This window comes from Microcaecilia unicolor, unplaced genomic scaffold (assembly GCF_901765095.1).
Source record: "Microcaecilia unicolor unplaced genomic scaffold, aMicUni1.1, whole genome shotgun sequence".
Taxonomy (NCBI): domain Eukaryota; kingdom Metazoa; phylum Chordata; class Amphibia; order Gymnophiona; family Siphonopidae; genus Microcaecilia; species Microcaecilia unicolor.
In genome coordinates, this window is record NW_021963088.1 from 122,646 (window position 1) to 140,455 (window position 17,810).

Consider the following 17,810-nt stretch of genomic DNA (forward strand, 5'->3'; position numbering starts at 1 on the left):
TTTCATCTTTGTGAAAATGTTTATTTTGACTTGTTGTCAATAAAAAGTGTTGAAACATAAAAACTGTCACAATTGTAGTCTAAAAATTAACCTCCCTTATAGTCAATTTTTGAGATATAAACACCTTTGTTCCAAGGATGAATTTTTAAAGAAGCAGTCTACCCATCCTACATATCCCTTAACTCCTCCTTTTCCTAAGGGATTCTACACGCTTGTCCCATGCTTTCTTAAACTCTGACAAAGTCCTCGTCTCCACAACCTCCACCGGGAGGCCATTCCACGCTTCCACCACCCTTTCTGTAAATGAATACTTTCTTAGATTCCTCCTATGCCTGTTTCCTCTTAACTTCATCGTATGCCCCCTCATTCGAGAGTTTTCCTTCATTTGAAAAAGTCTCTCTTTCTGTACATTAAAGCCCCTGAGATATTTAAAAGTTTCCATCATATCTCTTCTTTCCCTCCTCTCTTCTAGTGTATACATGTTGAGGTTCATAAGCCTATCCTTATATGTTTTCTGTCCAAGACCACTTACCAATTTTGTAGCTGCCCTCTGGACCTACCTTTTACTCATGTTTCAAAAGGTATCATAAAAAGTTTATGCAAACACTGGCACATCATTCGAGGAATTATACATTTCCATAACAAAGACCTCATGATTGCCCATAAAAAGGGAAGGAATCTGAAAGGCATCCTCATGCACTCCACTCTCCCTGGACCTAATCAACAACACAGTTTGAAACATGCAGGACATTACAAGTGTAGTTCATGTTCACTATGTAGGGTTAATATCCAGATTAAAATTTTTGTTCACCCAACAAAAGCAGTATTAAGAAGCTTCACTAATTGTAAAAACTGGGGTGACATTTATGTTGCAATATGCCTGTGTGGACTACTGTACATAGGTAACACAATCAGTTCTTTCAACAAACGTATCATGGAACACAAGAGTGCTTTGAAGAGAAAAGTCTTGGAGAAACCACTAGTACAACATTCTATTGAGAAGAATCATGTTTTTGATGACTACAAATTTTTTGTTCTGCGCATGCCACATCCTTCATGGAGAGGGGGTAATTTAGACCAACTTCTGTTACAGACTGAACACAGATTCATATTCAAATTCAATACAGTAACACCCTTTGGACTGAACCAAGAAATTGATTTCTCTGTGTTCCTGTGATAAATTGATTTTCATATGTTCTCATTTTCCTATCTGCAGCATGGCTTATGACAGCTTCTTTTTTAAGAATTTTGTTATACTGTGAAGTTTTAAATTTTGATCTTATTTTATAATTTTATACACCATGACACTGAGGAATCTTAATTTTATTCATATTAAAGAGAGCTTACCTGTTTTTTATGGCATCTCTTATATAATTATTTTTTTTACTTGTATGGGTTTAGAACATCCATCTCTGTTATACTTTCACTTTTAGTTGTTCTTAAGTGATAAGAGATGTTTTTAAGGTGTTCTTCAAGTTTATTTTTAATGCTTTTACAGTCTGAGGCACCTTCCATGGTTGAAACACATTGATGATGTCAGTGGAACGCGCTGAAATTGTCTTTAATGCATTCCACCACTATTTTAACTTTTTATCACATTTTAAACACTTTTTTGCTGTAATTTGTTAATGATTTTGATAGTTATGGATTTTAGAGCATCTTAAGGTACATTTTGAGTATTTCTTAATCCAAATGTTATCGTTTTATTTTCAATGGCTTCAGAACCTTATTATTTCAATACGAATCTCTTTTATGATATTGGTGCTGTTGCTTATACATTTTTCATCGTTTTACTGTTTTTTTATACCTAACAGCCTCAACACCTGCTGAGCCGTGACCTGCTGAGAGACTTGAACTTGAAAAGCCAGAACTAGAGTGTCTACTCTTGGTTCTGGGAGAAAAGCTTGAACCTTCTGCATATCTAGCAGGGCTCCAATGAATTTCAATTGTTGGGAAGGGTGAAGATGGGACTTGTGATAGTTTATAATGAACCCTAGTAGCTCTAGCATCCGAATAGTCCTCCGTATGGACTCTCGAGCACCATTCTCCGATGTTCTCTTTACCAGTCAATAATCGAGGTAAGAGAACACATCACCCCCAGCCTGCATACCAACACTGCAACTGAGGGGTGATGACGCAAAGCAAAAAGGAAACACACAATACTAGAAGTGGTATGTTCCCAGCCGAAACCGAAGATACTTCCAGTGAGCAGGAAGTATCGAGATGTGTGTATATGCGTCCTTTAAGACAGAGAGTATAGCCAATTGTTTTCCTGAATCATTGGGAGAAGGGTGCCCAGGGAAACCATCCTGAACTTTTCTTTGACCAAGAATTTGTTCAGAGCCCTTAGGTCTAGGATGGGAAGCATCACCCCTGTTTTCTTTTGCACAAGGAAGTACTTGGAATAGAATCCCTGCCATTCTTCCCCTGGTGGAACGGGTTTGACCGTATGGGTCTTTTGAAGGGTGGAGAGTTCCTCTGCAAGTATCTGCTCATGCAGAGAGCTGAAGTAATGAGCTCTCAGTGGGCAATTTGGAGGTTTTCGAAGCCAATTGAGGACATATCTGAGGCGGACAATTTGGAGAACCCACCGGTTGGAGGTTATAAGGGGCTATCTTTCATAGAAAAACTTCAGCCTCCCTCCAACCGGCAGGTCGTCTGGGACGGACACAGCACCTATGCTCTGCTGGAGCCAGTCAAAAGCTCGTTCCTTGCTTTGACTGGGGAGCAGCAGGGTCCTTAGGCGCACGCTGTTGACGAGAACAAGTGCACTGGGGCTGAACCTGAGGCGTTGGTGTATCTACGCTTTTGCTAGTAGTAGGCAACCCTCTTCAACTTGCCAATTTACCTCTTAGATTAGGAGGCTGATGCAGAAGGCACCCGGCAGGAGACAGAAGAGATGGTATCAGTGTGTTTCTTGATTTGGTCAGCGACCTCCTCAACTTTCTCTCCAAAAAGATTATGCCCCTGCCAATATCTGCAAAACCAACTGTTCCAAGTCAGAAACACACAGCTATGAGAATTTGTGCATTGCTACACTCTGAGCAGAGATCCTGGATGCCATATCAAAGGTGTCGTAGGTGCCCCTGGCCAAGAACATACGACACGCCTTCTGCTGCTTGGCCAACTGGCACACAGATTTGGCCTGCTCCGGTGGAAGAGAGTCCGCCAAGTCCAGCAAATTGCGCACTGAGTCCCGCAAGTTCACGCTCGAACAGAGCTGATAAGACTGAATATGGGACATGAACATTGAGGTCTGAAACATCTTCCTTCCAAGAGAGTCCAAGGTTCTAGCTTCCCTGCCTGGCGGCGCTAAGGCATAGTCTCTAGAAATCCTGGCTCTTTTGAGGGTGGATTCCACCATCATGGAATTGTAAAGCAACTGAGGCCTATCAAAACCATGTGTGCTGTGGATGCGATACGTTGTGTTGATCTTCTTGGACAAGACAGGGAACGACAGAGGAGACTCCCAATTCCGATCAAGGACTTTCTTGAGTTTGTCGTGAAGGAGGACAGTCACAGCCTCCCCTAGGAGGAGATTTGTAGTCCAGGACCTCGAGCATCTTAGCTCTGAGCTCATCCTCCATTTTCAAATGAAATGGAATAGCCTCAGCCACTTCCTTCACAAAAGATGGGAACGAAAAGCTCTCCGGTGGAGATTTTCTCCTTTCTAGTAGAAGGGATGGTTCAGATAGGATGCCACAGGCTCCGAAAAGTACCTTGGATCCTCTTTTGACTCCCATGAATGATCCTCATCGGTGTCAGTCAGGTTCTTGGGTGCCAAATCCCTCAATGTCCAGGAGCTCCTGGCACTGTGTGTCAAGGAAGACCGATGCTGATGCTTCTTGGCCTTCACCCGATGCTCAGCATAGAGACTCCTCGGTGTCAACGAGGACAACGTGCAATCCTCACGACGCCTCTGGGTCAGGTCCAACACTGGATGGTCCCAAGGGTCCTGCAGAGCAGTCGACATCGAGAGAGGTGGAGACCCATTTGATGCACTAATGCTCTCATTACCACGAGGTCCAGTAGCAGCCATTCAGACCAATGCTTCCGATGTACTACTACTTATCATTTCTATAGCGCTACAAGGCATACGCAGCGCTGTACACCATACACAAAAAGACAGTCCCTGCTCAAACAGCTTACAATCTAGATAAGACAGGAGACAGACAGAACAATTAAGGGTAAGGGAATAAAGAAATGAGGATAAAAGGTCACGGCAAGTGAGCAGTGGTTAGGAGTCAAAAGCAGTGGTAAAGAGGTGGTCTTTAAGTCTGGACTTGAAAATGGTCAAAGTGGGGGCTAGACGTACAGGCTCAGGAAGTCTATTCCAGGCCTGAGGTGCAGCAAGATAAAAGGAACGGAGTCTGGAATTAGCAGTAGAGGAGAAGGGGACAGATAAGAGAGATTTATCAACAGAACGGAGTACCCGAGGGGGGGCGTAGGGAGAGAAGAGTGGAGAGGTACTGGAGAGCGGCAGAGTAAATGCACTTATAAGTCAATAACAGAAGTTTGAATTGAATGTGGAAACGGATAGGGAGCCAGTGAAGTAACTTAAAGAGAGGGCTAATGTGGGCATAGCGTCTTTGGCAGAAAATGAGTCGCACAGCAGAGTTTTGGACTGATTGAAGAGAGATGGCTAAGTGGGAGGCTGGTGAGAAGCAGGTTGCAGTAATCTAGGCGAGAGGTGATAAGAGTGTGGATAAGGGTTCTGGTAGAGTGCTCACAAATGAAGGGACGGATTTTGCTGATGTTATAGAGAAAGAAATGACAGGTTTTGGCAATCTGCTGAATGTGAGCAGAGAAGGAGAGAGAGGAGTCGAAGATGACCCCAAGGTTACGAGCTGATGAGACAGGGAGAATGAGAGTGCTATCCACAGAAATAGAGAAAGAGGGGAGAGGAGAGGTGGGTTTAGGGGGAAAGATGAGAAGCTCAGTTTTGGCCATGTTAAGTTTCAGAAGACGTTGAGACATCCAGGCAGCGATATCAGATAGGCAGGCTGAAACCTCGACATCGATGGCAATACATCGGACTCGGCTCCAAAACTCTTCGCGCATTGAGCCTCTCTGGCAACCTGGGTCGTCTTCTTCATCCAAAGACAGAGGACACAGCAGGGCTATGGTTGGGTCCTAAACACTGAAGACACCAAGAATGGGTGACCTTACCAGAGACTGTCTGATTGCACCAGGTACCCGTCTGAAGTCAAGGCCTAAACGCAGTCCAGTGATGTGGAAAACAAAGGAAACAAAATTTGGACAAAAAAATTTAAAAATACAAGGGAAGAGGAAAAAGGGGACCCAAACACTGGCACACGAAAAACGTTCTTCTAAAAAAGAACGTTGAAAGGGACAAAAAAGCTTTTCTAGACCAGAATGGTTAAGAGACAGCGAAAAAACCAGCATCTCTTCACCAGAGTAGAAAAAGAACTGTGGTAACTGCGTTCTCGCAGAGGGCGGGAAGGCACTAATGCATGCGCGGTGTAGCGTGTCTCATGCTCCACGAAGCTCTGTTAAGCTTGTTATAAGCTCCAGACTGGGCAACACAGCGCCGTGTTACCCAATTGTGAGAATTAATGGCCTGCTTGTCCTCAGAGAATGTAGGTATTTTCCTGGCCCTGGAGGGCTTACATAGTAAATGATGGCAGATAAAGACCAGAATAGTCCATCTAATCCGCTCAGTAAAGTGGTTAGAATTGTATCTGCTGCTCTATGCCCTTATTTGGGGTTGTGCCACTCCATGAAGGTTATATCCCTCTAGGTCTTGTTTAAAGTATGAAGGTCATTTACATTTTGCTTTGAATCCATCCTCTTGCTATATCCTCCGTGTTTATCACATGCATTTTTGAATTCTATTTCTGTTTTTGTCCCAACCATCCCCACAAGAAGAATATTCCAGGCATCCACAACCATTTCTGTTAAACAGTATTTTCTGATGTTACTAAGTTTCTAATCTGAGGCAATGGAGGGTTAAAAGAGCATCTATGTGTCTTCATAAAAGTAGAGAAAAAATAGGTGCCTTCCTGTCCAATTAATCTATGTGCCCTATTATTAAATTACCCTCCATGAGGACAATAATCAAAAACGTTTTTATGGAGATATACTCCTGTTTCTCTTGAAAAATAGGCTTGTATGCCAATGGGCACAAAGCATCCATAGGTCTGCAAGCTTCCTACAGATTTGAAAATACAAACTATAAGATGCAATGTATTTACCTTGGTTTCAGATCCAGGATTTTCACCTCCAGTTGTCATGAGTTCAAGTGTTTCTGGACAGTGGTCTAAGAGTGCATCCAGTACCTAATAGGAGAGATAATGAACTGGCCATGAAGAACATTAACAATTCCAATTATTTCTGTTTAGGTCAGTGGTTCTCAGCTCAGTCTTATGGACACCACCAGCCAGTCGGATTTTCAGGATATCTGCAATGAAAGCATAATGCACACAGCAGCCACTTCACCCAATACCTCAGGTCCCCCCTTTTAAGGTAGCTGGGGAACATGTTTTGGGTTGGAGGGGCCAAACAAGCCAAGTTCCTATCCTACCCCAAACCTCTCCAGTACCTAATGCTGTGTTGAACAATATTTAGCTTGCTCCGTGATCCCTGTGGCCTAATCCATTCCATCTAAATAGATTTAGGTAGTAGGATGTATATTATCCAACTACTCACTCATATTTTAATATATTTCTTGTATGCTCAGATAGTTTTAATTTTGTGACATCATATGAGGAGAGGTTAAGATGGCTAGGATTCTTTAGCCTGGAGAAAAGGCGGCTGAGGGGTGATATGATAGAGGTCTACAAAATAATGAGTGGGGTAGAGTGGACAGATGTGAAGCGTTTGTTTACACTTTCTAACAATAATAGAACCAGGGGGCACAAGATGAAATTAGAATGTGGTAGGTTTAAAACAAATCGGAGAAGGTTTTTCTTTACTCAGCGCGTAGTTAGATTCTGGAACTCATTGCCGGAGAAGGTAGTGACGGCAACTGGCCTTGCTGAGTTTAAAGGGGGTCTGGACAGATTCCTGAAGGAAAAGTCCACTGATCATTATTAAATTTTGGGTTTTTGTCAGGTTCTTGGGGCCTGGATTGGCCGCTGTCGGAGACAGAGTGCTGGGCTTGATGGACCTTTGGTCTTTTCCCAGCGTGGCAGTGCTTATGTACTTACGTACTCATATTTATAAATGGTAGTCTCAGTTGATTTGGGTGTGGATTTGTGAGAGTCTGCTTACCTATTGGTCGCCAGAAGTAAGGATTTAAAGACTTTCAACAGATGTTTGAGTGATAATATCAGCAATGTTATGAATTAAAATAAAGTAAATATAATAATGAAGATAGTATCATTTCAATAGTCATCAAACTTTTTATTTAATTTTTATTCATTGTTATGAGTCTAGCGTGACAGTTTTATCCCCTGAAGAAGCTGAGAAAATTGGAGAAAAACATGGACTTGTGTTGGGGATTGGTGTTTACATTAAAGAATGTCTGACTAAGGGATGGCATACCTTCTATATTTGGAATGAAATAAAATAAGTTCTGCTGTATCTTAAATTGAAAGTGGACATAACTATCGTAATATCTGATGAAAATTCTTTTTGATACTGTGTGTGATGAATGAGAAGGTTGCCTCCCATGTTGACATTTGTGGGTTTAAAGCACAATGCACTATCTAAGCACACAAAAAATATATTAAAACATTAGTGAATAGTTGGCTAATATAAACTATATATTCAATTACCAGAATCTATTTTGTGTTGATAATAATGTACCTATTTTGGATTTTAGGAATTTATTAACATTTAAAATATTTGGATCTCTTGACATTACTGAATTGTTGGTTCTAATCCATTCTGTGCCTAGCCCTCCTTTTCCAAGTAATACCACCTCTACCAAGCAGACATCTTTGGAAACCCATCCCCAATTCACAACTCTCAATCACACATCCCACACCGTCTGTTAGAAAGGCCTCACAGTATCTAATTACATTGCCCCAGGACCACACCTTCTGCTAATCCCATCCCCACAATACCAAGAGTCTTTCCGACATCACCACTGTCCAAACACCTTGAGTGTCCTTGAAAAATCTATCCTGTGAGTGTTCACAACACAGCAAAATCTCATGTCTGTTCCTCTTATTCACACATTCCACTTGTGAGGCTGATGCTACTCGTACAGTGAACGAAATATGGACAGATAATTATGACAACAATTACTGTGTTGTATCCACCGGACCATGCATCTAATAGCTGTTTCTATACTTCATTCATACAGCCACAAACTGCATGACCTCCTGTCAATTCATGTGCAGCCCCAGCTCCTGCCCCCTTGGAAGATGAGGTGGAAAAAACAGACAAGGCCTGACAGAGCTCTCCCTTTCAGTATTCCCTCACAGTTCCTCCCACTTCCTCCTCCATTTCCCAACCATCTCTCTCAGCCACTATCATCTCTTCTTCCACCCCATCCTTCCAACCACCCTTCCCTGACTGTTCCCCCATGCCACCCACAAGGTGGACGATCAGAATCAGGAGGTGGCCATGGTGTACGACACTAAGGAGATCGAAGACATTCAGCTGCTGTCATCAGCTGCCCCTCAGGAAATCAATGCAACATCCCCTAAGGTTTCTGAGGGTGCAGTCCCATCTGTTGCAGGATATAGGGTACTAACTGCTGCAGTGCAGGGGCGGCACAGTAGCTGGAGGTCCTTGACCTATGGCTAAGGGCATTGAAAAGAACTCAGAGAGGATGGAGCATATTCAAAAGCAAATGTTGGGAGTCATTTGTGATCCTGATATTTGTCTTTCAACATGCCGACATTCTCCAAATGTTCTCTTCTGGCAGCTCTTAGCCTGGCCACCTCCTGAAACCTGTCCTCCTCCTCCTCTCCATGGGGTAGCCTCCCTCCATCCCTACCCATCCCTGTGACCCATTTCCCCTCCAAATAACAAAAAAAAAAATTATGTGACCGTAAAAAAACATATTTTATGCCGAAAAAACACAATGCCCCCCTCTGCGGAAGCCCCCCATCCAAGCCTATGACATTGCCACACTTTCAGAGGCTCATGATTGAATAGAACTGGCTATCTGATGTATGGTGAGACTGAACAACCCCAGTACTGCAGGCTTAGTACATAAGAATTGCCATACTGGGACAGACCAAAGGTCCATCAAGCCCAGCATCCTGTTTCCAACAGTGGCCAATCCAGGTCACAAATACCTGGCAAGCTCCCCAAAAAAGTACAAAACATTTTATGCTGCTTATCCAAGAAATAGTGGATTTTCCCCAAGCCCAATTTAATAATGGCCTATGGACTTTTCCTTTTGTAAGCCGTCCAAACCTTTTTTAAACTCTGCTAAGCTTTACCACATTCTCTGGCAATGAATTCCAGAGTAATTACACGTTGAGTGAAGAAACATTTTCTCCGATTCGTTTTAAATTTACTACTTTGTAGCTTCATTGCTGCCCCCTAGTCCTAGTATTTTTGGAAAGTGTAAACAGACGCTTCACGGGTGTTCCACTCCACTCATTATTTTATAGACCTTTCATATCTCCCCTCAGCCGTCTTTTCTCCAAGCTAAAGAGCCCTAGCCGCTTTAGCCTTTGAAAGTCGTCCCATCCCCTTTATCATTTTCGTCGCCCTTCTCTGTACCTTTTCTAATTCCACTATCCAGCTTATTTTCAAAAGAGAAGGACGCCCATCTTTCGACACAAATTTTGGAGTTGGAGAAATCAGGTGCATGCTTTGGCCCTCTGGGAGGATCAGGATGCCTCTTCTCATAAACACATGCAGAAAGTTTTGCTCATTTGGGACGTTTATCTAAGTATAATGACACCAGTAGGTTGTAGTTTTTTGCTAAACAAGCTACACTCATAAGAGATAGCAGAGGCAATTTATGGGGTGGGGGCTGAGTGCAGGTGTCTGGGGAGGAGATGTGGGTGCTACAGTTATTATTATTTATTGCATTTGTACCCCACATTATCCCACCTTTTGCAGGCTCAATGTAGCTTACAGAGTGTTGTTATGATGCAGTTGGGTTCTCCCCTTGAGTTTTGCTGGCTCCAGGAGACCACAAGAAACCCGGTCTCCTGGACTTCATTTCTTAGGGGTTACACTTCTTGTTGCTTTGCTTTCCCCCTGGCTTTGTTGTGTTATACCTCTGGGGGGTGGGAAGGGGATTTGGTTGAATGTTGGATTCATGATCACTGCTATATCATCATCATCACTACTATACCCTGATAAGTTAGGGGAGGGTTGGGAGGTGGGGGGGGGGGGGGTAGGTACTCTATCCATTTTGAGTTGACACAATATTCTGTTTTTTTAATGCAACTCTTGATTGTTTGCATTGTCATCAATAAAATTGTTGAACCTTAAATTGTCATGTTAGTCAAAGGGAGCCTAAGTAAGCACATAACATAGTTTTTAAATTATTACTTTATTTATTTAAGGAACAAAGTTATTCAACACCCATATCACCCATGTGAAAAAGTAATTGCCCCCTAAAATTCATTGGTTGCAGCACTAATTGCTCCCTATAATTTGATATCAAGTCCTTCACATCACTGTTGAAGAATCTTAGTCCACTCTTCTTTGCAGAACTGCTTTAATTCAGACACATTTATAGATTTTAGTGTATGAACTGCTTGTTTCAGGTCATGACACAGCACATCTATTGAGTTCAAGTCGGGACTTTGTCTACGCCAATCCAAAACTTAAATGCTGTTTCTCCTCAGCCATTCAGATGTAAACTTGCTTTGTGTTTTGGATCATTGCCTTGCTGCATAAACCAATTACACTTCAGCTTCAGCTCACAGACAGATGATGGGAAATTCTCCTCAAGGATTTTCTAGTACAGTGGCAAATTCTTGGTTCTTTCATTAATGGCAAGTCTTCTGAGTCCTGAGGCAGCAAAACATCACCGCACCATCACTCTACCACCACCATGTTTGACTGTTAGTACAATGTTTTTACTGTGAATGCTGTACTTGCTTTATATCAGACATAATGGGATCTATGTTGTTCAAAGGGTTCCAAGCTTGACTCATCTGTCCATAGGGCATTAACCTAAAAGGCTTGGGGACCATCCAGATGTGTTTTTGAAAACATAAGATGAGCATTGATGTTACTTTTGAATAGCCTTGCAAATCATCCATGAATCCCACTTTTGTCCATTCTCCTTCTTATTGTTGAGTAATGAACACTGACCTTAGCGGAGGCTAGAGAAGCCTGCAATTTTTTTTGGATGTTCTGGGATGTTTTGTGACTTCCTGTGTGAATTGTTACACAGCCTTAGAATAATTTTGACAGGCTGGCCACTTCTGGGAAGATTCACCACAGTTCCAAGTCTTCTCCATTTGGAGATAATGGCTTTCACTGTGGCTCAATGAAGTCAAAGAGCTTTAGAAATTGCTTTGTAACTCTTTATCATTTCAACAATTTGACTTAGTAAAAAGGTGGTATAATAAATTTTAATAAACTAACGTTTTAGATTTATTGCAATTTATAGTCCATTTTTAGCCAATGTGGAATACAAAAGTACATGCATAATAAAACCATATATATATATGTATATACAGTGGTGGAAATAAGTATTTGATCCCTTGCTGATTTTGTAAGTTTGCCCACTGACAAAGACATGAGCAGCCCATAATTGAAGGGTAGGTTATTGGTAACAGTGAGAGATAGCACATCACAAATTAAATCTGGAAAATCACATTGTGGAAAGTATATGAATTTATTTGCATTCTGCAGAGGGAAATAAGTATTTGATCCCCCACCAACCAGTAAGAGATCTGGCCCCTACAGACCAGGTAGATGCTCCAAATCAACTCGTTACCTGCATGACAGACAGCTGTCGGCAATGGTCACCTGTATGAAAGACACCTGTCCACAGACTCAGTGAATCAGTCAGACTCTAACCTCTACAAAATGGCCAAGAGCAAGGAGCTGTCTAAGGATGTCAGGGACAAGATCATACACCTGCACAAGGCTGGAATGGGCTACAAAACCATCAGTAAGACGCTGGGCGAGAAGGAGACAACTGTTGGTGCCATAGTAAGAAAATGGAAGAAGTACAAAATGACTGTCAATCGACAAAGATCTGGGGCTCCACGCAAAATCTCACCTCGTGGGGTATCCTTGATCATGAGGAAGGTTAGAAATCAGCCTACAACTACAAGGGGGGAACTTGTCAATGATCTCAAGGCAGCTGGGACCACTGTCACCACGAAAACCATTGGTAACACATTACGACATAACGGATTGCAATCCTGCAGTGCCCGCAAGGTCCCCCTGCTCCGGAAGGCACATGTGACGGCCCGTCTGAAGTTTGCCAGTGAACACCTGGATGATGCCGAGAGTGATTGGGAGAAGGTGCTGTGGTCAGATGAGACAAAAATTGAGCTCTTTGGCATGAACTCAACTCGCCGTGTTTGGAGGAAGAGAAATGCTGCCTATGACCCAAAGAACACCGTCCCCACTGTCAAGCATGGAGGTGGAAATGTTATGTTTTGGGGGTGTTTCTCTGCTAAGGGCACAGGACTACTTCACCGCATCAATGGGAGAATGGATGGGGCCATGTACCGTACAATTCTGAGTGACAACCTCCTTCCCTCCGCCAGGGCCTTAAAAATGGGTCGTGGCTGGGTCTTCCAGCACGACAATGACCCAAAACATACAGCCAAGGCAACAAAGGAGTGGCTCAGGAAGAAGCACATTAGGGTCATGGAGTGGCCTAGCCAGTCACCAGACCTTAATCCCATTGAAAACTTATGGAGGGAGCTGAAGCTGCGAGTTGCCAAGCGACAGCCCAGAACTCTTAATGATTTAGAGATGATCTGCAAAGAGGAGTGGACCAAAATTCCTCCTGACATATGTGCAAACCTCATCATCAACTACAGAAGACGTCTGACCGCTGTGCTTGCCAACAAGGGTTTTGCCACCAAGTATTAGGTCTTGTTTGCCAGAGGGATTAAATACTTATTTCCCTCTGCAGAATGCAAATAAATTCATATACTTTCCACAATGTGATTTTCCGGATTTAATTTGTGATGTGCTATCTCTCACTGTTACTAATAACCTACCCTTCAATTATGGGCTGCTCATGTCTTTGTCAGTGGGCAAACTTACAAAATCAGCAAGGGATCAAATACTTATTTCCACCACTGTATATATATATATATATAACGTGGAGGGGAATAATCAAATGGCTCTGGCGAAATACATGGCCGGCGATGTATTTTGGCGGTGCCGCAAACAGCTGGCCAGACCCGTATTTTCGAAAAAGATGGCCAGCTTTGTTTCGATAATACAGTTCCGGCCAGCCAAATGCCTTGGATTTGGCCAGGGTTTGAGATGGGCGGCTTCGTTTTTTAGCGATAATGGAAAGTTATGTCGGCCATCTCAAACTCCGGCCACTGCGGTGGACTTCAGAAAAGCTCACACGTGCATAGCTCCCTTACTTTGGGAGCTGAGCCCCCCAACCCCCCCCCCCCAAAAAAACCCCACTACTCACAAATGTACTGCACCCACTAAAACTGCTCCAGGAACCTGCATACAGCCTCTAGGACTGTTGTCGACCTCCTCTTCCTCTGCCACGTCATTTAGGCCAGTTTTGGAAAAGGAAGTCCACCTCAGAGGATTATGTAGTGGACAATTCAAGAAACCATATATATTACAGAGGGAGAGGACGAGGACGTGGCAGAGGAAGAGGAGGTCGACAATACCAACAGTACCCTGTGAGACGATAAACTCAAAGAATGTATTGAATAATGTTTTTAACATCTCAGATAGGGAATTAAGTGAGTCTGAGACCAATGTATTAAGGAAGGGCCCTTAATTTGTTCCAACTCCGAAATACAATGCCTTCAAAACAAGGGTAGAACTGTTTAAGTTTACCAGGAAATTAAAAATTATTGATTTTTTCTCAAAAAATACCACAAACACAATGGATGTCTCTATAGTAACAAGTGATAGTAAATGGCTACCACCAAATAGTACGCATCATCTTATTCAATCATTTGAGTCTCTTGTATTGAAAGAAGTAACAGAGTTAAGGCGATTATTTCTCCAATAAAGGCTGTCGGAGGACAGAACACATTCTGCTGTCATGGAGGTGGGTACGGCATTTGAGGCTGGCATACAGGCTGGAAAAAAATTGTTTAAAGTGGGTTTTTTTTGGTGGGAGGGGGTTGGTGACCACTGGGGGAGTACGGGGAGGTCATCTGCGCTTCCTTCCGGTGGTCATGTGGTCAGTTTGGGTACCTTTTTGAGGCTTGGTCGTGAAAATAAAAGGACCAAGTAAACCCGGCGAAATACTGCTTAACGCCGTATTTTTTTTCCATTATTGGCGAAAGCTGGCTATCTGGTAGCAACGCCCATACCCGCCCATGTCCCGCCTTCACTTCACCGCTGACACGCCCCTTTGAACTTTCACCGGCGAGGCGATGGGAAAGCGGCGATGCTGTCAAAAACGCAGCTTTCGATTATACCGATTTTGCCGCTTTTCCGAGATCGCCGGCCATCTCCCAATTTATGTCGGGAAATGGCCGGCGATCACTTTCGATTATAAGCTGGATAGTAACATAGTAGATGACGGCAGAAAAAGACCTGCACGGTCCATCTAGTCTGCCCAACAAGATAAATTCATATGTGCTACTTTTTGTGTATACCTTAACTTGATTTAAAAGCCCAACATCTTCTTTTCTCCCACCTCCAGGTCCAACTGTTTCTCCCTTCCTCCTCTCAAGTCCATTATCTCTCTTGTCCCTCTCTACCAGCCCCTCCTCTCCCCCCCCCCCCCCCCTCCAACACCTCTCTTCTTCCTTAATATATATATATTCTTCTTTTCAGAACTCTATGGAGTTTGGTCACTGTTGTGCTGATTTATTAGCAGGCTATATCATTTCAGAAAATATTCCAGAGGATAGGATCTGGTCTAGATTTGAATCTGTTTCTCCATTAACTTTGATTCCTTTGGTAAACAGATTATCTAGATCTCGGTGTCCATTGGATAGTATGCCCTCCCATCTGTTAAGATATCCTTCATCTGATTTGCTAAACTGGCTTGCTCTGTTTGTTAATACCACTTTAAGTCTGGGTTGGTTTTCTGAAGAAATAGGAAGTATTGTTTTAACTCCAATCCCCAAGCAGCACGATGGCAACTTATCTCAAACTTCTAATTTCAGGCCAATCACAAACATTTCTTTTCTTAATGTTGGTTGAGTTTGTGATTGGATTGCAACTTTTGAATTAACTGGATAAATGTACATTATTGCTCAATTCTCAATATGGTTTTTGTTCTTTTCATAGTATTGAAACTTTGCTAACCACTGAGGTAAAGTGGGTATTGTGCAAAGGTGGTGAAACAATTTTAAGTTTGATATTTCTGCAGTTTTCAATACAGTCAATAATGAGATTATGTTAAATTTACTTTCTGTAGTAGGGTTCATAAGCCCTGTTTTTAGTTGGTTTGTATCTTTCTTGAAAAATAGGCAGAACTTGGTGTTGAAAGATGGTACCTACTCATCATCTTGGAAATCCCCTTGTGCGGTACCGTAGACTCTCCTATCTACCCTCTTCTATATAATTTGTACAAGAGCTCACTCAAACGAATTTCTTCGAATATAGTAACATAGTAAATGACGGCAGATAAAGACCTGTATGGTCTATCCAGTCTGCTCAGCAAGATAAACTCACTATACATGGTATGCAATACTTTATATGTACACCCGAGTATGATTTGTCCTTGCCATTTTCAGGGCACAGACCTTATTAGTCTGCCCAGCACTGTTCTTGTGCTAAAATTTCTGAAGTTAACGTGAAAGCTCCTTAAAATTTACACTCCAGCCCATCCATATCTATTCAGTTACAATCAGGGCACACACCATAGAAGTCTGCCCAGAACAGGTTTTGCTTTCCAATTACCGGTATTGCCATCCAATCTCCACTAAGATTTCATGGATCCATTCCTTCTAAAGAGGATCCCTTTGTGTTTATCCCATGTGAGCTAATGTTTTCATATGACAATGATATTTTTGTGTTGATTCCCATTAATCAAGATACAGATTCTGTTCCCGTTGTTATTGATGACTGCATTAGGAGGATTAGAAACTGGTCCACCTTGGTACACTTAAAACTAAATGCTGACAAGACCAGAATTTTATGGTTCAATCTTAGGGATCTGTTTTACTAAGCTGTGCGGCACTGCCGACACAGCCCATTCAAAATGAATGGGTTGTGTCAGCACTAGTGCACAGCCAGTCACTCTAGCGGCTTAGTAAACCCCAACGTTAATTTATTAAACATTCCACAGTCTATTCAAATTATTGATGGTATTCAATTAAATACTGAAAGAGTATCAAAGGATTTGGGGATACTGCTGGATTCCTCTTTGACTATGGAACCTCAAATTAATAGTCTGGTCAGAAAGGCCTATTTTAAGATGAAGCAGCTTTGCTGTCTGTGTCCCTATTTTTTGAGGGATCATTTTAGAATTATCGTGCAGCATTCAATTTTAGCTTTACTAGATTATTGTAATTCTCTGTATTTAGGTAATTGGCTGTCTCATAAAATTCAACTGATCCAAAATTGTCACGTACTCAAAGCTGGAACTGGGTTTGTGAGCCCTTGGGTCACTGCCGAGGAGCGGCAGTGGCAGGCAAAACCACCCCACACCGGAGGCTAGGCAGAACAGGACTGGAACCCCGGGCTGGGGTTGCAGCAGAGGTAGACAAGCTGGAACAGGCAGAGCAGGAACCCTAGTCTTCACCTGCGCTTAGCCGCTTTTCCCTAGGAGTTGAGCCCCTGGGTGCAGGCGGCCGGCAGGGCTTTGCAGGACAGGGCAGGATATCAACAGGTAACACACAACAGAGAAGGACTAAAAGCCGCCAGCGCAGCCTCTAAACAAGAAACACAAACAGATAAGAGATATGACTGAAAGCTGCCAGGCAGCCACCAAATAAGACACACAAAGAACCAAGAACTAGACACAGAAATACAAACAAGAATAAAGACTAGGACAGTACAAGCTAAACTACACAAAGACTCCACTAGAATCAGGCAGGGAACTTGAACCAGAAACTAAACTAGGCAGAAGTGCCACAAGCAGCAACATACCAGGGCCTTAGACGCAATGCAAAGGCAAAGCAGAGAGTTTCAAAATGGCTAATAAGCCCAGCAGCAGCTGAGGCTCAAGCTGCAGCAATCACCAGGAAACTATGGGTGCTGTGCAGGTTCAAACAAAACAAGCAGGTCTGGCAGGCCGAAAGATCCGGACCGGACCGGACCGGGCTGAAGTCTGGAACGGGAAACAGCACACAGACAATCCAATGCAGCCAGCACACAGAGACAGAACTAACTCACAGACAGAAGCCAGCTCAGAAGCTGACCACAGGAAATAAGGTGAGTCTGAGAGGGGTCACGGCCACAGACGTGACAAAAATTCAGCTACTAGACTTATTTTTTGAAAGTCTAGTAGTAGCCATGTGACTCCCCTATTGAGGGAGTTCCTGGTACAGGCTATGATCCGTTTTAAGGTGCTATGCCTAGTTTTTAAAATTATGAAAGGTAATTTTCTGGAGGGATTGTCCCACTTATTCAATATTCTAAGCTCTACTATGACCACTAGGAGTTGTAATCCATTGCTTCTAGTTGTTCCAACAACTAGGTCTGTTATATTCAAAGCTTTATTTTCTCCTTCTTTTTAGTTTTTGGCAGTTCATCTATGGAACAATCTTCCTTTAGAAATATATAGGATGAAATGTCATTATTTCTTTGGTAAAGCCTTGAAAAGTTATTTGTTTTGAATTTTAAGA

General features: G+C 42.7%; 1 protein-coding gene across 1 annotated transcript in view; it reads right to left on the minus strand.

Moving 5' to 3' along the window:
- LOC115458920 (serine/threonine-protein phosphatase 4 regulatory subunit 4-like) overlaps positions 1-17,810 on the minus strand; it is a gene marked incomplete at its 5' end in the record, with an annotated part of 224,254 nt that overhangs the window by 119,004 nt on the left and 87,440 nt on the right. The window contains 1 exon segment of the mRNA XM_030188773.1: positions 6,216-6,299. Within this exon segment, the coding sequence (XP_030044633.1) occupies positions 6,216-6,299 (84 nt within the window).